Below are 23,832 nucleotides of genomic sequence, written 5' to 3'. Positions count from 1 at the left end.
AAGTAAGAAGGTATCACTGGAAGTCTAATGTTTTATTTATCTGATAGTGTCTTGCTTTAAACCTGCAAGTATGATTTTGTGGTTTTCTCGTATGAAATTTCATACTAAAATAATCTCTTATGCTGCTTCTATGTGTATTGTTTTATGTAATAGTAGATTCAAAAATAATTCAGTGTTTCTACAAACAGCCCAGTTCTCACAGGCTGTCTCAACAGTACGAGCTAGGTAGAAATTCTGTATGAGCGTTACTTCAGAAACACACTCTGCTAATACTGCCATTATTTCAGTGGTGGCAAAGTAAAAAGGATTAATAACTCATATGCATGACCTTCTGAACAGTTCTGTGCAGCTCTTTTGTTTTTGCATAGGTGCTAGAAGCAAAATGACAGGTACGTGTTACCTTTGAAGCAGCTTAGCTAAATCTTGTATTTGGCAGGTGGCTGCCCTTGTAGTGAAATAGCTTTATTTCCATGATTATTCTCCATGGTTTTTTTTTCTGGCTGAGATGGCTGAAGGGAGAGTTCCACAATTGTAATTAATATCTGATGTTTCTGCCTGCTCACTTTTGTTGGTTATTGAACAGTTGCCATAATTTTGTCCAAAATTCGCCAGGCTTCCTGATTCTTTGGGTTGAAGGGAATTGTTCTAACCTGTGTCATCTTGCAGGAATTCTGTGGGATCACCAGTTGAGCACTCCCACAGCGCAGTGTGCTCCACTTGTGCTTCTTGTTCCATTTCTTCTATGTGTCAACTGTGCTAGAGGCCAAGCAGAATGAAGTAGTCTTCTAGGAGCTCTCCCATAATGTGGGGATCCCTGGTCAAGAGAATATTATTTAGTCTTTGTTTTGTTTATGCTGTCTGACCAAGATAAACAATAGAGAGATGAAAAAGTCCCTCCTTTTTGAGACTTAAATAGATTTAAAGTTCTTAAGCTATGTTATATGAATGAAGATTGAAATAATTTTTATCAGCTTGACTCAAAATTAACTTCCTCTTCTATTCCTAGACGTTCAAAAAAAAGCCAGAACACTTTCCCTTCTTTTTCAAATGCATACTGGAAGCATCGCTGGTTGAAAATGACAGTGAATTCTCTCTACTTGAGCAGACAGTCCTCCTACTTTTCCTTGATCACTGCTTCAATAGTTTGGTATGTTCAAGATAAAGAGTGGCTGTGCAGTTCTGTGTTTAGCTTGATTAACTTGTTCTTAGGAAACAAACAAATAAAAAACTTCCATTTTTCAGAAGAATTTTGTACTGGAAGGCTTTTACCCCTCTTTTTGACTCTCACTTTGTCACCACACTTGCTTTGTTCTGATACAAGGTCATAAAAATGAGAGACTCAAAATTGAGGAAACAACACTTGCTGCTAAGTGCAATTTTAAGCCATACGTTCAGATTTATATTAAGATAGTATATTACACTTAAAAGCAGAATACTTGCTACTGTGCTCTTTTTAGTTTGGTTGGAAAATTGCCTGAAATGATTTTCATTAAATATTGAGAGACACCTAGTAATTGTTTCACTTTTAAAACCAGTTTAGATAATACGTCTATTAGCATTTCTTTTGAGTTAATTTTAAGAAGTCATTGGACCAGGTTGTGTGTTCTTAGTCTGTGATAAAAACTGAACATAGCTGTAGATCATGATTTGCAAGTCTGGAGAATAACTTAAAAATATCTGTTATATGAAACATTGCTTTGTTACTTAACAGTGGGCTTTTCCTTTATTTATGTAGCACACAGAATGCATCAGTTAAAATCAGGGTCTGCACAAATAAAGAGTAACATAGTTTCTTGCTAACAAAATGATCACGAAAGTATATGATTTAGTTTAACAATTAACGATGCCTATAGGAGCCAGTAATCATCCTGAACCTTATATGTAGTTATTATTGAGCTATTATTGAATTATTATTTGTATAAGTTATTTTTCTATAGTGGTCATGGTACAACGGATCTTCATTTTAAAGGTGGGTTTGATGGTGGCTTTATGGAATCCTGCGTGCAGAACCCGTTTATTATATAATGCAATATGGAAGCCAGCATAAAAGTGCTTGTAAAAGCAAGCTGCTATTAGAAGCTACGCTCATTGGTGGAATGCAGACGAGAATAGTCACAATAGTGTTTTAAATAAGGAGCATTAAGGTGTGAAGATTTGAAATGGTGAGGATGAAGTATTTGTCCATGAAGTGATACTTAGGATGTTAGTGCAAGTTTTTCAATAGATTAGGAAGGAAAGAAACTTCGTGGCCGAAGATCACGGGCAGAGTTGGAGATTTGAAACAGCAGTTGACAGTACATGAATTATAGAGAAAAACAGAGTTATTTCAGATAACGGGAAGAGAGTAAATTGTATGGAGGAACTTGATAAATGAAAGGCAAAAGATAGAAAGGACAGAGTAAAAATGAATAGAGAAAACACAGTAAGAAAATTTAGTGTGAGAATGAGAAATGACTCAAGAAGTAACATTGGTTCTCATCAGTTTCTGTGCTAAAACACTTAAGTGAACAGTATCCCAAAGTATTAAGAACTGACAGAATCCATGAAAGGAACCCAAAATGGGAAAGTTGTCAACAGTTTGAGTTATTGGGTAGGAGTATTATGCATTTTCCTGTTAGGAAATCTGTGAAATCTATTAAAGCAATGTAAATATCCTTTCAGAGGATAATTCACATTGATCTGTTTTGTAAAAATACACTTGCAAGACAGGCACATGAGCAAACTTAAGATATTTAAAAGTTACTTTTCCTCTCTCTAACACTCTAACAGGAAGTGGATTTGATCAGAGGTCAGGTGCAGCAGCTCATTTCCTTACCGATGTGGATGGCTCTACAACCTGTAAGCATAACACTGTAAATGGGCAAAACAATCTTCTTGGCAATATGTGAGGCTTGGAACGTGAATTGTGTGCTGACCGTTAGGGAATGCTAATGTAATGCTCCCTGCATTGCTAAGAAATTCTATTTTTGTGTGCTTGGTAAAATTCTCCTTTTAGTTTGTTGTGAATTTCCATGTAATTGTATTTCTGTTTGTTTGCAAAAAGTCGTGAGTTTTCCCATAAGCTTTGTTTATAGCTCCTCCAGGCTTGTAACTTACAGACAAGGCCACAGGGACTGGGAAATAGAGCTTATGTGGAAACAGAAAACACTGGAATAGGAAAGGGAGGAATACAGAAAAGCCAACTGAGAATGATACATATGGTGGGACTGAAGGAGTGAGAATGAGCTAGGTGCACCAGTGACTTCTATAAACATTTCTCAGAACTACAGTTTGGAATTATTGAATCTCAGTACTTGTTCTATGTGCAAAAATCCCTGCATCTGAGTGATAAACTGTTCATTTTGTCATCATTTCTAGGGTGAGTCTACTAGATAAATCTCTTTCATTTGTTAGCAGAAACTTTCCTGTGGCAGAAAAAATTTTTCCCACCGTTAGGCCTATGTGCAAGTCAGTATGTTTCCATGTGTTGGAGATTCAACTTTTAATTTCCTTTGACTTAAAATCTAGGAAATAAGAAAGAAATGAGATTTCAACATCCAAGCATACTGAAACTAAGAAATGTGAGAATAAAGTTGCTCCAATTTCTTTGTATGCTTTTTGGTGGTGTAGTTTACATTACCTTAACACACACCATACTCTCTCCTAATCAAAATAAGGATGACCTTAATTATGATGTTTGCTCACTTTCAGAAACTATGTAACCTGTTTCTTATTATAGTTATTTATATGTAATATACCACAAATTTAATTTTAAAAAAGTTTTACATACAATTTGAATTAATATGTATATTGAAGACATATAAATTTAAGGCATAAATTTATTTCGTAGAGTTAATGCAATGTGAAATGAGATATCTTAGAGATTTTGTTTTGTATTGTTTCTGCTTGTTACTCTGCTAAAGAGAGTATAATCTTTAATTGTATAAATTCCTTCTATGCCTGTTTTTCCAGATCTGCATGCAAATCAATTCACTTTTTCTTATAAGTTTGATCTAGTTACGGCTGTATGATAATATCTTTTCCTCAGTTCCAGGAGAAATTATTTGATGTCATTTGTTCACATGAGCCGTTTTGTATATGAATGCAGAAAAATAGGGTGAAATTTCATGTCATGCTTTTTTATGGAGACTTTCAAGTGTTAAGTAATATAGAAAAACAACTTCCTTACTTTCATAATCACAGAGTTTCTATTAAACTGCTGAAAGACATCAAAGTTACACTTCAGTTATTGCTGAAGTGTTCTAAAATTTGTTACATTAAAAAGTTTAATTTTGGAATACAGCTGTGTTCCAATAACTCAGTAGACCATCTAGCCACAGCTAATGAACGTTAGTGAGCTCTCTCTAGCGGTATTACATTCTTGTTCTACAGTGCTATCTGTTGAGATTAGTCTGAGAAAGCTATTTATTTGAAGTTGTTGTATATTTTTCCTTTTTTTTAATAAGGAAACTGGATTACACTTTTATCTCATGTGGAAAAAAAAGATTCTTAACTGAATAACACTTTTACCTTTTCAGAAACGTCTGGAACAAGAACTGAAAAAGACACCAAAACTAAGAAAATTCTGGAATCTAATTAAGAAAAACGATGAGAAAATGGATGAGAAAACAAGAATGCAGTACGTTACAGAAAAATCTTTTCCTGTTAAATCAAAAGCACTCCATGCATTTGTTATAATTTAGCTAAGATAAATTTTTGAGTAATAAAAACTGTATTGAAAAAAGCAAACGAACTTAAAGATGGCAAATGAGGGATTGATCATGTGTGGTCTCATGGAAACTGTTTTGTTTTCCAACAGTCTTTATGCAAAATACTATTATAAAACTTAACATTTTATTTGATCAGTGAATTCATGATAATAAATGTTAAAGCTATAGAATGAAAGCCACAGGAGAATATTTATTTAGCTACTCTTGCATTTTTTTCATGACCTTTAGCAAAAGTTTAACTTGTGTGCAGGTAGCTAATAAATTATTTGAGTGAACTTGTGTATATCTTACTAAAGTTAGCTGTTCCAAATACTTTTGTGTTTCTATCTGGTAAGGTGTAGGAGGTGGCATACTTCTCTTTGACTGTATAGAAGCATGGGTAGTCTAGCTTTGTGCTGTGTGTGATTTAAAAATGTAGACTATGCTAATCTGGCTGCTTTAGTGGTAAAATCAAATTATGATCTAAACAGTTTAGGTATGGCCTCAAAGCAAGTAGTTATCTTTGCATAAATTTTAATGCAGTTAACTTTGTGCTAGTAAAAGATAGGGTAAACATCTAGTCTGCTTTTAAGTGATATTAATTCTTTTGTCATATATCTGATTTTAGAGCATATCGGGAGAGAAGATTTCTTTCACAGCTTATTCAGAAATTCATTTCTGTGCTAAAATCAATACCTGTCTCAGGTAACTGGTGCTTATGTTATTTTGCTGTGTCTTTTTAATCTGTCTTAAATTTTTTTTCTGTTGCTGAAGCAACTGTTCCTTAGGATACTAACCTGAAGTTGGAGACAAGATTTGAATGGGGTTTTAGTGAAAGTCTGATTCCATGGATCTGATGTCAAAATTAGGACTGAAATCTGTATATGCTTTAAAACTGAAATAGCAGAAGGTTGCTTTAAAACTCCTTTCCTTCTCCCTCTATTCCCTTTTTATATTGAACCTTTTGGGGCTGTTTGTGATGTTTGCTATTGCTGTGTGTTGTATTCTCAGTTTTCATCTTACACATGTCCCTTATTTTTTAATTAAATACTATTTTAAAAGCATAAAAGTTTAAAAAAAAAAAAAAAAAAAGTCAGGGATGTCAGCACTTTCAAATCTTGACCAGCTGCCTTTGGGAGCAATCTACAATAATCAAACATGGTGTCAGGGAAGTTCATAGGACCTTGCAGAAGGACCCTTTTTAATGCATGTACCCCAGGTTTTTACACAAAATTTTTTTTCTCACTTATCAGGAAGAGAAATGATCTCACTGATACTGTTTTTTAGCTTCCTGACATCTGCAGTTTAGCTGTTCAGCAAAGGTGGCACAGCTATTTCCCTTTCACCTTTACTTCAAAATGTCAGGAAGTCTCTTCTTTCCAAATACTTGCATGCTTCTGTACCTTTTCTGTCTATATTAATGGCAGTTTTTCAAAGATACGTGTTCAAGACCATAGAAATGCGTTGCTGTGATACCTGCATCAGCCAGACAATGACAGTGTATATGCTTTTTTCATTCTGATTAGAAAAAGCACACAGAGATGACTGGCCCAAAGATAAGTTGAAGTTCAAACTTATTGGAAGAGAGAGTGTTTTTCAGAGAGAAATCTGATTTTTTGATTTGCCAATCTCATGAAGACATCTAAATTTTAATTGTGCTCCGTATTACACTCTGGCTGAAGTTCTGTGTAATTGTTTTTAAATACAATTGATTTAGGATAACCATACTTTAGTAACAGATGGTAGGAGGTCCAGTGGGGACTCTGCATCAATTGACCACACTTGCTACATACATACTTCAAGTATTTTAACTGAAGAAGTTTTATGAGAGTGGAGCAAGGAGAGCTTTTTATGAGCTTACAGTGGTTTAAAGTTATTGCACTTGACCTGATCGTGCACACAGCCAGTCCACTAGAATGCGAAATAAATTGGTTCATCTGATTCACCTTTAATCACCTTTGAATATTGCAGAGGCCTTTTAAAAGCTGCGGTCCAGGTATACACAAAAGTGAACAGATGTTTTTGGGTGCCCAGAATGAAATGATTTTAAGAAGCTTAGCATTCACAGATAGCAGGCCTTCGGTGTTTTGTTGAAGCCAACCTTTTCATTTTATGTTAGATTGGTTGTCTGTTTCAGAGTGAGTAAAATCACTTCTGAAAGTCTAATTCCATTGCTTTCTTATATCCAAAATTCTTCTGGTTTGGAATTAAGGAAAAAATTGTTTCAGGATAAAAGTGTGCTAGTAAATTCTCTAATCTTATTAAAGCTAATTCTGATCTGTTAGCATTTATTTTATTTTTTTAAGAACAGTTCAAATACAAGTATAGTGTGCGGATCAATTGCAGTTTTTGTTTGCTAGTTTGTTTGTTTTTAATTTCTATTTAGGTCCTATTTCTATGGACAAAGTTCATTATTGTGAGAGATTCATTGAACTCATGATAGATCTTGAGGTAAGTTGCAAAATTATTTACAGCCTGTTTCCAGGTCTACTCTGCTAAGGTTTTACATGCATCAAGTATTATTCGCACTGTTACAACTTTATTCCAGGTAGTGGGTGGTTATGTTGCAGTTATGTATATGGTCATTTAATACTGATTTTCTGTCTCTAAAAAGGAGATTGTAGCCATACAGTCGCTTTGGGAACTGAGTAGTAATGTTTGTAAGTCAGATAAACTACTAATGAAAGCTGTGATCCTAAATTGCTCAATGAAGAAGACTTTGTTGATGAGAGTAGTGGTAATGATTCTGGCAATTAATGAGAATATGTAAAGTTTTGATCCATTCGGATTAATCCAGGAGTATTCCTCCTAATGCGTAATAGACCGCTTAARGTATCTTTTGTGTTGTGGGTTATAGCCTCAGGAGGCATAAGTAGTTCTTAAATCCAAACTATTTTTAGTTGACTGTATTTCATTATTTAAAAAGGATGGTTCTGGTGATCTAGGTTTGTTATAGAATAATGAGGAGGCCAAGTGAGATTTTGTGAACTTTACATGCAGGTACTGAGAAAATGGGACAATTTTAAATTTCACAGCACCAGAATTAAAAAAAAGAASAGACGTTAGTTAACTTCTGAGTAGCAGTTTATTTTAAGTTATTTCAGCTTAATAAGATGTTCTGAAATAGAACAGAATTTACTGCAACAGTAAGTACAGGGATTTTAAAATAGCTTGTTCCTGAACTCATGCAGGCTAACTGTCATTTGCTAAATCCCTTGAATAGTGTATGCTTGTAATAGTAGTAGAAAGGATTCTTTAAATTAGAGCTCATTGTCTTATGGACCTAATATACTCTTATAAAAGAAAAGATATATTTAATGTTAAATTGATAAGTTTGAATATCAGACAGAATGCTTAGAGGCAGTACATTTAGTGTTGGTTCTCACTAGGTATTAYAGAAGGGTTAGAATTCAGAGTTTATGAAGCTTGTTGTCATGACTGGAACAAGCAAGTAAAAAAATTAGCTATAAAACCAAGTCATTCTGCCTCAATGTTTTGTGTTAGTGGGTTATTTTTACACATGTTGAGGCCTTTTTTCAGGATATTTCCAATTCGTGTTAAATTAARTACACTGCAATCCAAAATAATTAATTTGATCATTTGAAAGGAATGACTTCAAGGAAAGCTCTCATGTTCTCTGAGTTTGTTTTTTGTAATGATTTTGCATGGCAACGAACGTTCTCTACTACAGACACCTTTTTTTTTTCTTTGTCTTAGTTCTTAGCACCATGTTAATGCTTTTTGGCTTTCTAAATTCAATCTGTGGGATTCCATTGAGAACAACTAGCTTCATTTTTCTCATGAATTGTTAAGATGTACTGCCGTATGCTGTTAAACAGTTTCAACGCCTAGCAGTTTAAACTGTTTACATAGAAATGAAGTGGTGTCAGTGTCTTTTTTTTTTGGGGGGGGGGGGTTGTTTAAGAAAACTTTTATAGGTTCATAATTCAGATTTGAGAAATTCTGAAATCTACTGAGTATCTTAAAAAGAATAAAGATACCATACCATATTTAGAAGAAAGACACTGTTCTCAGTCATGAGAAAGACATGTTTAAAATGAATGAAATGAGTGTAGGAACACATACATTTGAAACAACATTGCAGCAGTTTGACACACCTCGTGTAGCACACATAATAGGTGTATACTTAGTCACAGAAAGGTTGCTTTATTTAATTTACTACTTTTGTTACTAGCAGGGTACGATCTTAATAATGACAAGTTTGTGCTGTGTTCTCAGTACTATAAAGGCTGTGATYGTAATGGCCTGTCTGCACAGAATCATGTCCTTGCACAGGTAAATGCTGCTTTAGTATGAGGACCTCTCTGAGGGTATTAGATAACTGTTGCAACAGTCTATCTTGACCTGCCTTCTTGAAATGGAAAAATATGAGAAACCAGGATTTCTAAAATTTTGAAGAATTGCTTGTACTAATGTGAGGTGGTTTTTCCCAGGCCTTGCTTCCCACACGACGCTGGTTTAACACAGTGTTAGATGACTCCCACCTTGTTGTTCATTGTTACCTGTCCAGTCTTGCCAAGAGAGAAAAGGAGGGTCACCTCTTCTGCCAGGTGAGATTCAAAGTTGTTGAAAATACTTTTTCACTCTCAGGTGACTCTGAATGTTGCCATTGTTGTGTTTTATGTTTTGTTGTTAAGCAAGCTTTTATTAATGTTTTTGATGGAAGCAAACTACTCATTTATTTAAATCCTTGACATTAGTCTTTTCTTACCTGTGCCTGTGTGTGGGTTTGCTTTTATGTTTCTGGCTCTGTTTTTGAACAGGTTTTAAAAATACAGTCCAGAAAACAACACAATTTGTCAGTGGCATGCTTTACCCCAAATATAGCAGAAGTCATGTCACTGATACATTTTCTCCCTCCTTCATTTTGACCTCAGACTGTTCTACAATGCAACTGTTTTTCATTACTGTCCTTTAGCTTACTCAGTCATAGGCAGTAAGTTGGYTTTATGGCAGGACCTGAAAGTCTCTCCCCACTCCTGCTTCCCAGCTGCTTGTTCCTGCTACTTACTGTCCCCCATCTTGGTACTTGTTGAATCTCTCCAAGGGTCAGTATTGATGGAACACAAAGCCAGCAATAAATCTGAATAGTTTTCTTCCTTTTCTGAGTTAAATAACTTCATGGAAAGGTAGGAAGAATTCCAGAGCTGGCATGTGAGAGGGCAGGAGGGAGCAAGACCTCTCCCTTTTGCTAGCAGCAAGCTGTAGGTTTGGTTCAGTGTCCTTACGAACCCCTGTCTAGGTTATCTAAGCAGCGTAATTGTTTCAGTTTCAAGTCTTTGTATCTAAAACAAACTACTCTGGTTGTGGGCTGTGATACGCTTTGAGTTCTAGATGAGATTTCTAAACAAAATTGTTCTCTGCATCAGCCAAGAATAAAACATAGATACAACTCTTTAGTCTGTTTCTTTGAGTGCTTTGAGGAGCTGTTCTTTGTGCATGATGCCCAGACTTTTCCTGTTGAATTGTGTTTTTGTTTGCAGTAGGGTGTCTGTCTTACTCTTAATCCACTAATTTATATGCATGATGTCTCAGCTTTTAGATATGCTTAAATTCTACACTGGCTTCGAAATCAATGATCAGACTGGAAATGCTTTGACAGAGAATGAGATGACGACAATTCACTATGACAGAATTACATCATTACAGGTAGGCAGAGATTGAAGGGTTTGGGGGAGAGAAGGGATGTAGTTTTGCTTTTTTTAACCTAATCTGCAACTAGAATAGGGGTTAAGTTATTTTCAAAACCAAACTCATTATTTTTCCTGTTGAGTTACAGGAATAGTTTTAACTCGACTTTTCTATACCATATTGAAGACTTCATTAATACTTCATGTTATGTATGTGGATAGAGTAAAAATAAATAGCCAATATAGAGGACCTAAATAAAGTAACAGTCAGAATCAGCAGCCCTGTAATCTGCTCTAGCAAAATAAAGCCGTGTTTGGTTTGATGTTGTCATTTTAATTTAAGATGAGCTGCTCCCACTAAATCTACTCAAGGGAAATTAAGTGCAGTAAGGATTTAATTTATGGTTATGCAGTAGGTGGCACCATTTCTTCAAAATCAGTATACACATATAGTAGCACTAGTGCTCCCTTGTACGTAAAGAGACAAAATCAAGGTCTGTTATCATCTGTAGTCATATAAAGATATAGCTACACTTTTTCAAAAATTTTAACATCAATTTTAACAACAAAATTCAAGGAATTTTGGTAAATAAAATTTGCTCCTTGTTATTCTTAGTTGTCTGCAAGATTACGTGTCTGTCCTCTTATATTTTTGTTTTAATGACAAAAACAGCAAATGCTGATGGGAGGTATTTCAGAAAGATAGTCTCTGAAGCACAGGAATCATAAATAGATGGTGCTAACTAAGAAAAATGGAGATTTCATTTCTAGCTTTTACTTCTATTCTGGCAGTGTCCACAGCATGCTATGTGGTATGAATCAGAGGAAGCTATGCTTATGTGTGAATGTTTAGATTGTTATTAAATTTTTTCTTTAATATACTTAAATTCAGTTTTGGGGGGTGGGTGTTTTCTAGAGAGCATCATTTGCACATTTCCCAGAGTTATATGACTTTGCACTCTCAAATGTAGCTGCAGTAGATGCCCGTGATTCACTGGTGAAGTTATTTGGACCCCTCAGGTAAGTCATCAAAATGAAATTTAACATGAAACTGAAATTTTTTCTCACTATGTTTTAATTTAACAAATTTCTAACCTTTTTGTTTCCAAATCCTCGTGCCAATAAGACCAGTTCATACTTACTCTTTTTTGGTGTCTTTGTCTGTTGAAATAGGAAAAAAGGGAGAGCTTGGATCCACTTGGAGAAACTAGTAGTGAACAGTCTAATTCCAATCTTAAAAAAAAAAAAAAATTTTTTTTCCTTTTTTCTAATGAATATGAGAAAGCACTAATTTTCTGGAAAGTAGCTAGCTGCTTAAAACAACTTCAGCAGTAATTACCTTATAGTCATTAACCTTAAGAAATTAATTTTTTTTTTAAATCTTGCTTTCTACCAATCTATAACAGAAATCATAAATCTATACTACTGTACTGTATTGTAATGCTGTGATTAATAGGGTAATAGTCCATATTTTGACAGAGGCAAGGTGTACTCTGTGAGGAAAGGAAGCGCTCAGTATCTAGTTCTGTTTACAGATTCAAGTCCTAAAACAAAAGCTGTCACGCCTTTGTGTTCTCTGCAGATGAGTGGTTCAGCTGATAGCTATAGCTGAACACACTTGGCCCATGGAACAGTTCATTTTCTAGACACTTTGTAACTCTTTTCAAAAATAAGTATTTTAAATAATTGTTTTAAACTTCACTTAAAATACTGGGCTTGAATTGTTGCTCTTTGAAATTCATAATTGTACTTATAAAATAAAAATGCTACCAATGACCTCTCTCTCTTTGGGTTCAGTATAGAAGTTGACAGTGTGGTTTTTTTCCTTCTACTGTGCAGCTCAAATATGCTCCACCAGGTGGCATCATACCTTTGCTTACTACCACCTCTTGCTGAAGGGGTAGACACAAGCTATGAAAAGGAGTTTCTGCTGGAGTTGCTGGTAAAACCATAATTAATATTGCTTGTATTTTTTCTTCTGCAAACTCAAGATCACAGCTTAGTTTAGCAACTATAGTGTAGTAAAGTACCCAGTTAGGACCCTTTGTTGGACCACTTGTGAGCCACCACAGTGTTACGGCAGTAATTTGGATTCTAAGATAGCTTTTAAAACCAAATGATAAATTAGCTATTTGAAGCTGTTGATTTATAAATGTAGGATCCCTGAGAAACTACTGTGTATATATCTGAGGTAATTGTAAATGCTGATCAGCAGAATCCCAGTAACAGTGTTAGAGTCTCTCTGGAAAAATTGTTGCTGTATATGTAGTTACCAGTTGTTCCCTTTAAAAATATATATATATATTGCTAACACAGAGCTAGCTATTCAGAGTCTGTTTGGGTCCTAAAGGCTATTTTAAATCCCCTTTGCACATAATGTGTTTTTTTCAGATATTCAGAATATAGCAACATTACTGTAGGCTTCTAAACTGATATCAATATTAGGATACTATAACTATTTTTTAGATCCTTTTCATTGACTTATTTTGCCATTGCTGCTTTCTTTAAAAATGTTTAGATAATTTCCTCAGGTTTAGGTATTTTGTAATATATTTATGGATACCATGAGGAAACATTTGTTCAGATGACATACTGTAGTACTGGATCTTTTTTTTTTCTCCCAAATAAGGAGTTAAGACCAGCTATTGCTGGATGGACATTGTTACAGTTAACTATTGAAGAGAGTATCTGTTTACTGGAAAATTTTAAGTCAATTATCTGCTAAGCCTTGACTGAATATTTTCAGCTCTTTTGTGCCGTTTTTGGTCAGTTGGGTACCCAAATAATTGTTGGACGCTAGAACCATGACTGATTACTTGGACTATGTGTTTGTTAATCTTCTGATGTCACCAGATGGCTTCAGCTGTAATTAATAGAAAAGAAAGCTTTTTAAAACAGAGAAAATGGCAAGTGACCACATGTACATAATCACCAGCAGTCTAGTGGATTAATACAAGTCTATCAAAGATAGCTTTATAGTCCTGTTTTGACTTATGTTTGTTTTAAATGTATCCTTTCTTCTTTAGGTTTCCCGTCACGAGCGACGAATATCTCAAATTCAGCAACTCAATCAGATGCCTCTTTATCCCACAGAGAAGATTATTTGGGATGAAAATATTGTTCCAACTGAGTATTATTCTGGAGAAGGTATGATTAGTAGTTCAGTGAATTTGTATTTCATTCAAATTGAATTTTGAATGGTTTTACAGCTATGAGTACTGGACTGTAAATGCTAAAAATAAGCAGTTCTGTTGTCTGTGTTCATTCCGTCTTTAGAACTTATATGTAGTAACTTAGCATCTTTCAGTGTTCTAGGGAAAGGTCAACTTCAAGATTTCTATTTAGATTGTGACTCAAGAACATCGAGATTAAATTGTTAGCAAATTAATAGGGATTTAAAAACAAAAATCCAAAGTTTTTGTTTGTACAAAGCCATTTATTTACTCCTAATCTGTGTAACAGAGATGCTATACCAGCAGTTGCTGCACAGGAAGTTACTGTGAGGTGCAGTGCAACATTGTGCATGCTTTGCTCTTAGGTAAATTCAAGAAAGACTTGTTTTTTAAAAAAAAAAAAAGGCAGTGGGAGGAGAAAATTACCACTAATTATCTCACCCTTTTATTTCAGGGTAAGAGTATATGCATAGTCACTGAAAGGTAGCACATGCACAGTAAATTCAGAACCTAGTGTAACTGGTGGATGTGCTTATAATCAAGGAAGCAAACTGCAGGTATTGCAAAGAAGGAATTAGATAATTTGTAACTTTGCAGTAAACAGCATATGTATTTTGTCTAGTTCTTTTAAGACTGTGCTTTTTAAAATCTGTTGCGTGAAAATTTTGATTTGGAACATGAAAATTCCATATTAAAATGCATATCAATGAATTCCATATTCAAAACATAGTACAAACTGTTTCTGGTTTGAGCAGTGAGTATTTTATTCTGCACTTTCCTCCATCTATTTTTGGTTCAGAGTTTTTTGTGTTGATGTGTTGTAAGTGTTAAGCTCGGCCTCTTAACATAAATTAGTTTCTTGGATATATTTTCTCTGAACAGCAATAATGATAACGGAGAGATATCTTTGAAATTTGTTCTCTTTAGAAAAAGCAGGGGGAATGGAGAGCAAAGGATCTTTTTACAAACAGTCATATAAATGTTACCTAGAGATCTGACCAAGAATAGGTAAAGTATATAAGTGGCACATTTCAGTATCATGGAAATAATTCAAAGGTGAATCAGATTTTTCTGAATAATAGGTTTCCTGCTAGGGTTTATTATTTAAAAAAAAAAAAAAAAATCAGGGTAAATTAATATGTAAAACACTTTCATTTTTTTCTTTCAGTGAACAGTTGACACAGGTTGTTTTAATGTTGTAAAACATTCAAATTCTTAAATACAAGTTGAAGTAGCTGTACTGTCATTCAGTAATACTGACTGTATTGGAAAGCTGACTTCTATAGGAGTTAACTCATTGTGCATGCACTGTGTGCATATTTTGTTTCATTAGCCAAATATATTTTTCACAATATATATATAATTGCTGTGGGCAAAAAGTGAAAGAGTGGTTAGTTACAACAGCTGTTTCTGTGCTGTTTTGTGAATTGTTTTAATAATGTTTTAAATAAGTTTTAATAATGGTAAAATGCTGTAATTTTAGCAAGTAACAGCTGGTGGAAACATTTCCTCCTCCTGTGGTGAAATCATTTTATCTTTATATCATTATCTGTGTATTGATAGCACTCCTGTGAAGCATTTCTCTTGCTGTCAAACCATTATAAGTGTTCTCTATTCTGCTTCTCTCAGACTCAGTTTACACTTTCCTTTTTTAATCTTCGTATATTCTCCAGCCCTGATTTCCTGTCTCTGGCTCATGTCTCTCTACAAGAATGCTTGGTACCAAGAAAGAAGTTGTGCAGTCAGTAGGAAAAGTGTCTACACRCTTTTTTTGTAGGATTGTAATTTTGGAGACAATACTGTGGGAATAGAGCATTCTCTCTGTGGATAGATGTAGGAAGTCTGTGGTTATTCTGGCTTGTCTCTATTAAGCATATGAAAATGCTACCTTTTTTCAAAAAAATCATTCTGTGGATTTTTAAGGGAGATGAATGCTAGTAGAACTAGCCATTGAGATCAAGAGTATATACTGCTCTGAAGGTCATCAGAGCACGTGTGTTTTGTTTTCATGTTGTTGGGKTTTTTTTTCTGTATTCTCAAAAGCAGCTGAATTGTTTTGGTCCAAAATTTAAATAAGAACAATTCAATCTAAGGAAGATAGAAGTATAGTTTTGTTTTTCTTTTAAAAAATGGGGGAGAAAGGATATCTCTTTCTGATAAGAAATGCTGGGCAGCCTTAAGAGGTGTTGCTTCAGTTTCTACCCTGTGTGCATATAACTAGCTTTACAGGACAGGTTTGTTTCTTTGTGTTGGAAAATGTGTTAAAGTATTTTATCACCATGTGCCTTTCCAGAATAGAAATTATTGTGTTATATCACCTTTCTTCACTGAAACTATATCTCAGTGCATGTGAAAGCCAGTATGTAGCATATATACTGGTGAAAGGTTTCAAGGATAATGCTGGACATTACAAAAGCCTGAAGCTTTTGCAGGTCTCAAGCATAGGTGTGAAACACTAATAGTCCTCCAGTAAGATTATGTGAGTAACATGTATGTATTGTTATTGTGGAAGGTTCACATCTAAGACTATCCTAAAGCTATCTAAGTAATTATGGGGCCTGACTAGGTGTTTTAATACTCCTTCATCAGTTAAATCCACTCTTCCTATTCTTTTCATTCTCCCCAAAAATCTATAATCAGTAGCAGAAATTTTTAAGGAAAGTTATGTATTAAAAATTGATTTATTGGCTTAAAACTTTTGTCTACATTGATGGTTTTGTGGCTTCTAATAAGCATAAAGGATTGAAATTTACAAATTGTTTATTAGTGCACTGTTTTTTATTAGTTAATGAGTCTTTCTGTCCATATTAATTGCTGGCTTAAATGTTGAATTCACAAGATACTTTGTCCCACATTTGGTTTGTATAAAACCAGTTTGGTGGTATCCTGTAGACAGTGAAGGATTCAGTCTTTAAATAGTTAGGTGTATTATTGCCAGAAAGACTGGAAGCTCCTTTAATTAATTATTAAATTAAAAATTTTGGGGAGAGAGAGGAGAAAAATGTGCGCTTTTTTTTTTTGAAGTGTAGGTATAAAAGGAAAGTCGTAGAATAATGTATTTATATATTTACTAATATGTAGAAGCAATACATTAACTCATCTTTCTGTTCATCCATCAAATATCTCCTCCAATTTCTTCTTGCCCCAGGTTGTCTCGCACTTCCCAAACTGAATTTACAGTTTCTGACTCTTCACGACTACCTGCTAAGGAACTTCAACCTCTTCCGGTTAGAATCTACGTATGAGATCAGACAGGACATTGAAGATAGCGTCAGTAGGATGAAACCATGGTAATATTTATTAACTGACGCAAACTCTTTTATACTCAGTAGTTGCTTTTTGTTAACATCTTGCCTGTTTCTTCACCTCTCTCTGACTTTGATTTTTTTTTTATAATGCCAGCATGAGTTACCCTCATTTTTTGAAAGGCAAAAGTAAGTCCGTTCATGTTACACTTCAGTTCTAAAATGAAGGATGATACAAAACTAGTTCACTAGCATGTAAAATTAAGACCTCTACTTTTTTCTCAGAGCTATCTGAGGTAAATTATTTCACAAATTAAAAAAAGAATTGATCTAGCAAAACTTTTTTTTTTTTTTTTTTTTTTTTTTTTTAGGCTATCAGAATATGGAGGTGTGGTCTTTGGTGGATGGGCTAGGATGGCACAACCCATTGTCTCTTTCACAGTGGTGGAGGTGGCAAAGCCCAATATTGGTGAAAACTGGCCTATGCGAGTACGAGCAGATGTCACAATTAATTTGAACGTCCGTGATAACATCAAAGATGAATGGGAAGGTACTTCTGTGAAATAAGGTTCTCAAAGTAGGCATTGATCAAAATATCTTCTTACTTAATTTTATTTGTAGGAAAGGTTTTATATCTGAGATACAGATTTGCCAATTTTAATGTGCTGTTTAAAAGTAAATTATTCATATTCCAAATCTAAGAAAATTAGACTTTCCTGTAATAAAGTTKAAGATGATTAAAATACTTACCACTCCACTGAGGGAGAATGTTTACTATTTCACACTGATGTAGTTTAGCTTGTAACTGTAAAATTCTACCTCCTAAAGGGAAAATGGAAAAGTAATTTAGCATGTGAAATCAGTGTGCATGCTAGTAATGTCCCATTGGGAGAGCACTGGGGAATGTGTGATCTGTCTCATATACAAGTGGTGAAAACTGATTTAATTCAAACCGGTGTTTTTCAGTAGTTTTCAGTGTATTTGACTGTTGTCAGGAAATGCTAACTGTGCCAATACTCTGTGTTTTGTAGAAGTATCCTCGGGTGATACTTTTTTGCTTGGGGAACTGAACTTCAGTTGACCTTGTTGGGAAGTGGCTTAGAAGCATGTGCTTGTGCTTGGATTATCAGTAAATGTCACTCCCCTCTTTTTTGTTAGAGAAACCTGTTAAATGTGCTAGAGTTGCATAATGTGGTTATAGGCCACATAGCACAAATGCTAAAGCTGGAGCATGTGATAAACAGATAGACAGATACAAGTTTGGGAATGTAAATTTCGATTCACATAGTTTCTCATTAGTAATGTTAGGAATATTGATGTCAGGTGGAGGATGTTAGTTGACTTTACCTATGGTAGGTAACAGCAGGTTTTGTAAACTTTCAGATGTCTTTAGTCAATGAACCATCAGCTTTAATGGTAGCAAAGTGATCTTGGGCCTGAATGTCATTTGACATGCAGCTTTTTACATGTGCTTGCAGAACATTTAAAGGATTTGTGTTGAATTTGGGACAAATCCCTGCTACCTGCATTTTTTTTTTTAATAACTTCTGCAGTTTTGTTCTTAGCCTTTTCCAGTCTGTTAGTATATTGTCTTTCTTTAGTTCATCACAAAAAAGTGTTAAACAGTTTTGCCCAATACCTCCCATTTCTTTTTGTGTTTGTCCCTTTATAAGGAAGTGTCTTGTTACAAATCATTTTTATGATTTTCATTCACTTTTTAATTATTTTGAAAATACTTTGCCTTCTCATATACTTCGACAGTGCGTTCAGGGTTTATAGCATGTGATATTCCTATATCATCTGTCCTTCTCTAAGTCCAAATCTGAGTGTACTTATGATTAAAAATGTAATTTCTTACACTGCTTCTGATTCGACAGTTTCTTTATGCTTTTAAGCACTTGAGGGTGAGATTTTATAATTTAATGACTTAGATAAAGCTTTCCATCCCGTGATTAATCTAGTGAATTAATAAGATTAACACCAAGAAATTTTATAACCATATGTTTCTAAAATCAAATAGTTGCCTTTGGTGTGGTCGTACTCTCCAATGTTTTAATATTCTCAAATATTTTTTTAATGCACTTTTTCTTCTTTCGTGTATTGGTATTTAATTGATGATGGTAAAACTCTGTCATTTAGTAATATATCGTGTCCTGAAGGTTGCTAGATTACAGGAATATACCAGAAGCTGATATCCTTATTATGGTGCTAGTTTACCTATAAAATAAATAAATAAATATACACACATTTAATTATAGCAGTGCACCTACTTTTAAATATTTGAGCTGTGTCTGTGGTTTCTGAAGCAGTAATGCTTTAAACTAGATAATATTCAAATCTGTTGCTGAATCAGGACTTAGATGAAGAATTGTCTGACATAACAAGGTCTTGATGAAACTGCTTTAAGTTGGATAACAATATCCAAAAGTAATAAATTATTTGCCTCAGGCGAAAAGGATCTTTCGAGTGAGGTTCAGCAATAATCTCTTCTTAATTCTGTTCAAAGTTTCTGTTAATCATGTAATGGAATACAGCATATATTTAGTAAATTTTGAAGGTTTCACAGATCTGTGAGAATCTGCAGGTATGCTGGAGGAAAGGATTAGTGTTCAAAATGACGTTAGTGATTTGGAAAAATGGACTTTTAAAAATAGGATGTAATTCAATAGGAATGAATATAAGATACTAAACTTAGGTGAGAATAATCCACTGTACAAATCCATGATGGGGAAATAACTTGTTAGGCATTAACTCTGCAGAGAGAAAAGAATCCGAGTTCATGATGGTTCAGAAGCAAATGTGACTCAACAACAATATGCTGCTGCTGAGGGAAGAAGAAAAACACTCAACCAAGTCATACTGGGATTTATGAACTGGAGCATAGCCTAGAAAAAAAATGACTTGTTTGAGTGACCTTCTTCTACCCTAGTACATTGGTAACTAAAGTAACTTTGTTTAGAATTTTGTGCCTGGTTCTAGGCACTGCACTTCAAAATTGATTTAAATCAATTTGAGAAAGTCCAAAGAAGGCAACAAGAATAAGAGATTTATGCTTTTTGAGGAATGACTGAAAACATTTAGGTTGTGTAACCTAAAGAATATTATTGGGGACAGAATAATCTTGAAATACATAAATTTGTTGTCATGAAAAAAGGAATTAAATTCCCCTTTTCATATCTGGAATCCTAGCAGGTTTTAGGGTGTAAGAGTAGTGGGAAAGGCAACAATATCCCATGGTTCTGTATCCGCTAAGTTAAAGGTGTATTTAAAAGCAGAAGGCATTATGCTCTGAACAAATGCTTTTTAATTTAAAAGAAATTTTCAAGTATTCTGTTGTATGTATTTTAAGGAATGGAAATGGAAAATAGTATTCAATCAAATCACTAAATTCTCCTCTTTGGAATCAGGGCTGCGTAAACATGATGTCTGTTTTTTGATTACGGTACGTCCCACGCAACCTTATGGCACTAAGTTTGACCGACGCCGACCTTTTGTTGAGCAGACTGGCCTGGTGTATGTCCGAGGCTGTGAAATCCAGGGCATGTTAGATGAGAAAGGACGTGTTATTGAAGAAGGTAGGGTGTACCAAAACTTTTTTGAAAGACTTTTTTTTTTTTTTTAACTAGCATAATTCTTTACTTTAACTTCTCTTTTAAGTGATGCTCATTGAATTCATTACCTACTTGTGAAAACAAGCCAAATTCAGAAGTCATCTTGAAAAAGGTTAATTTGATAAAATCTGATCCAAGTTCTTTCAATACAATACATCAGGTACGTTTTTAGGAATAAAATAGATTATATTTAAAAACGCTGTTTGAAATGGAATGAAAATGTGAAAGAAAAACATTGTACTGCCACACAGAAATGAGCTTCAGTATGATTATACCTAAATTCTGTTTCAGAAATGAATATGGATCACTTATTTGAATGATAATCTGCTTTTAGCACTACTTCAAATTATAATCTAACTGTTTGCTTCAATATGGGCAGGACCTGAACCCAAGCCGAGACTTAAAGGGGACTGCAGAACATACAGAGTATTTTTGGATCCAAACCAATATCAACAAGACATGACCAACACAATTCAGAATGGAGCAGAAGATGTATATGAGACATTTAATGTAATAATGAGAAGAAAACCAAAAGAAAACAATTTCAAGGTAAAGTTATTGTACATGGATTCTTAGAATGAAAGTTCATTTGACTGTGGTAAGCATTACTGAGACTTGTTTGTTTTAGCTGCATGTAGTTAGACAGGCTTTTCAGGTGGAGTTCAACAGCATTAAGAAGTTAGAGCCCATCAGCTGGTGGTAACTTTCCCCCATAGAGCTAGGTGTTAGAGTAACTGAGAATCAGAACACTACTTCTTCACTTGAACGCTCAATAATAAAACATTAGCTTATAATTTCAGTCTTTTAACAGATATCTTTCATGCTAGTTATATTTCGCCTTTTAGGGCAAGGGAGCGTGTGGAACATTTTTCTTATCTGATGTGATGGTGGGCTATAGGAAAAGGAGAAGTAGCTAGTCAAAAGACAAAATTCTGAGATACTTGTTAGCTTTTGGAAACGTCACTGGACTGGTTTCTCATTAGACTTTGGATGGTGTCAGACAAGATTTAACATTGATTATTTAATAGTCCTTACAGGGATCTTATGCCATGCTAACTGCAGCTTTGTAGATTGAATGGTGCTTTTTCTTTTGACCTAACAGTCACAATGCGTTACTCGCAATGGATGATTCTTTGGCATTTCACTTCCTTGGGTATTCATTGTCAAGAGAGCCTTCTGGGAGTTTGGTCAGGATTTAAAAAACCTATTATGCTATTGTCTATTGCCTATGAATAAGATTAATCTAAAATTAAGCACGCACTTTATATTCAATTTTGCTTATACAGCAGGTGAGTCAGCAAGTGTTGTTTCTCAGGAAGCTTATCAATAACTTAAATTTTTCTCCCCCCACTTAAAGCAAGAAGAGTAAAGTTTTTCAGCAAAGATTAAGTATTTATTTGAGTTTCTAGAACCAAATATGAATTGAAAAAAAAATTTGAAAATTGACAAAGTGGTCCTTGTTGCCCATCACAAGCTTTTTTATCAGGTGGTTTTAATCTGGCATAATTCTGTACATTTGAAAACGGTTCTTGTACGTATGTTGGGTTTCTTTGCTGTTAGATGATTTAGATCATTTAATCTTTAATGTTCCTTAAGCTTTCCATTGGGCAAATGTAGCTTGAATAAAAAATTCCCTTTCTTTTGGTGCATTAGAATTCACACATTACATAATTGAAGGGATTTTCATTTTAGAGGATTCTACAGCATGTTCTGTGAAGCTGGATAAAGAGGCATGACTAGTTTTTTTCTTTCCTCTATGACTAGAAAGATGTCTCTGGTGTGAAACAGTAGCTTGCATGCTCCACTCAGAGCATTCTAGTATACCATCCAGCAGTGGACTAGTATACTAGAAGTACTTGATAGAAAGTCCTATATAACATTGAAGTTAACAGTCAGTTTTGTTTTTTAAATGTGTGTCTGTGGCAGGTCTATTTTACATTATGAACACAGATGTTCTCTGCCAAAACTTATTCGTATGCTGGCACCACAGAAGTATTTGTTCAGACAGGCACTTTTGTGTAGTCAGAAGAAAAATGCTGCAGTGGATATTTCAGATCGGTCAGAATTGGTTAGTTGTGAGTGTAGCTTTCAAATTTGTACTGTCTACTGCAAATAGTGTACCAGCACATCACTATGCAAACCATGCTATGTTGTTTTTTACTTAAGTCTCATGTGCATTCATTTGTCAAGACAAACTATAAGTTGTTTCCAGTTTTATCATATCACTACCGATTCAAGTACAAGCTTTCCATGTTATCTGCAGAAAACCTTTCTAACTACAGCTGGATAGAAGAAAACAAGGTATCACTGTGATTAATGTGCATTATGTATTGAGTTGAGAGAACACATCTTGAAGTTTTATACTGTGTCTGTAGGAGAGAAGACGAGAATATTTATACAGTCCTAGTAAATAAAGCGGATGTGACAGCAGTGGAAGTGCAAATATAATGTGTTTGCTGGAGATGACAGCACTACTTTGCTACAATTGGTCAGTAGTGTTAGTTCTTAAAAGAACTAATCTTATTAGCTTTACATGTTTAGAAGTTAATTTTGAAAGTTGAAACATTTTTTGTGATGAAAAAACAACACTTTAGCTGTTAGGAACATATTTCTTAAACTTTCCTCTGAGAAATTATCATCCAGGTTTAGAAATACTATCTTTTCTTAGCACAAATGTGTTAACTTGCACTTAATACATTTAAGCCAGAAAGATTTGTTTTATATTTGCAATAGTATCATACAAGTTCCTAGTTATTATAGGACTAGTCCCTCAGCATAACTCAGGCTTTAGAAATAGTGCATACACAGCCTTTTTTGTTCTGCACCTCACATATACAAAAATTTTCATAAGGCCAAGAACAACAAGAAATATACTACAGAGAGTGTATTGCCTCTCCAAGGCAAAGGGAAAGGTGGTTTCTGGAGTGGTTTGTAGCCATCAGATAAGAGTCTTGGAAAGCCTTCCCTTTTATTATGAAATGAGGCTGAGCTGAGAGTATATTTTGTGTCGCAGTGATGTGTGATAATGCCAGTTGTGTTAGCCCATGCAGATTCACTTCCTCCCACAGCTAGGAATTTAACTATCCAGAGGTCCTTGTATAAGGATGAACCTGTTATAAAATGTTTCCTTGATGTGAGAATTGCATTTGAAATATTAGGAGCCCTTTTGCTGACAGACAATCGAGCAACCTTTTTTAGATAAGGAAAGGAGTGGACATACAACTTCAATCAGTCTTAAATTTTACAGTGCTAAGTTGCTTTTGAGTTATTGACTTTACAGAACTATCACAGAATGGTTGAGTATGGAAGGAACACTCTGGAGATTGTCTAGTCCAACCSCTTGCTCAAAACAGGATCAACTGCAGCAGGTTGCACAGGACCTTTTCCAGTTGGATTTGAGCATCTCCAAGGATGGAGACTCCACAACCTATCTGGGCAACCTGTTGTAGTGTTCAATTACCCTT

At 34.6% G+C, this 23,832-nt stretch overlaps 1 protein-coding gene across 5 annotated transcripts in view; it reads left to right on the top strand.

Annotated features, from left to right (window-relative positions):
* Nucleotides 1-23,832, top strand: part of AQR (aquarius intron-binding spliceosomal factor) — a 63,905-nt gene that overhangs the window by 6,467 nt on the left and 33,606 nt on the right. For all 5 annotated transcript variants that reach the window (XR_003255192.1, XM_026075781.1, XM_026075779.1 and 2 more), the window contains 14 exons: nucleotides 1,007-1,147; nucleotides 2,770-2,838; nucleotides 4,518-4,618; nucleotides 5,317-5,393; nucleotides 7,075-7,139; nucleotides 9,143-9,259; nucleotides 10,245-10,358; nucleotides 11,256-11,359; nucleotides 12,179-12,281; nucleotides 13,366-13,486; nucleotides 16,661-16,802; nucleotides 17,129-17,307; nucleotides 20,165-20,332; nucleotides 20,748-20,917. Coding sequence is in view for 4 of the 5 variants with exons in the window: in XM_026075781.1 (XP_025931566.1) it covers nucleotides 1,007-1,147; nucleotides 2,770-2,838; nucleotides 4,518-4,618; nucleotides 5,317-5,393; nucleotides 7,075-7,139; nucleotides 9,143-9,259; nucleotides 10,245-10,358; nucleotides 11,256-11,359; nucleotides 12,179-12,281; nucleotides 13,366-13,486; nucleotides 16,661-16,802; nucleotides 17,129-17,307; nucleotides 20,165-20,332; nucleotides 20,748-20,917 (1,671 nt within the window). In the remaining variant the exon portion in view is untranslated. The remainder of the gene's footprint in view (nucleotides 1-1,006; nucleotides 1,148-2,769; nucleotides 2,839-4,517; nucleotides 4,619-5,316; nucleotides 5,394-7,074; nucleotides 7,140-9,142; nucleotides 9,260-10,244; nucleotides 10,359-11,255; nucleotides 11,360-12,178; nucleotides 12,282-13,365; nucleotides 13,487-16,660; nucleotides 16,803-17,128; nucleotides 17,308-20,164; nucleotides 20,333-20,747; nucleotides 20,918-23,832) is intronic.

This window comes from Apteryx rowi, unplaced genomic scaffold (assembly GCF_003343035.1).
Source record: "Apteryx rowi isolate R43461 unplaced genomic scaffold, aptRow1 scaffold_410, whole genome shotgun sequence".
Taxonomy (NCBI): Eukaryota; Metazoa; Chordata; class Aves; order Apterygiformes; family Apterygidae; genus Apteryx; species Apteryx rowi.
The sequence above is the reverse complement of the archived record's forward strand: the minus strand, read 5'-3'. Positions and strand labels throughout refer to the sequence as shown.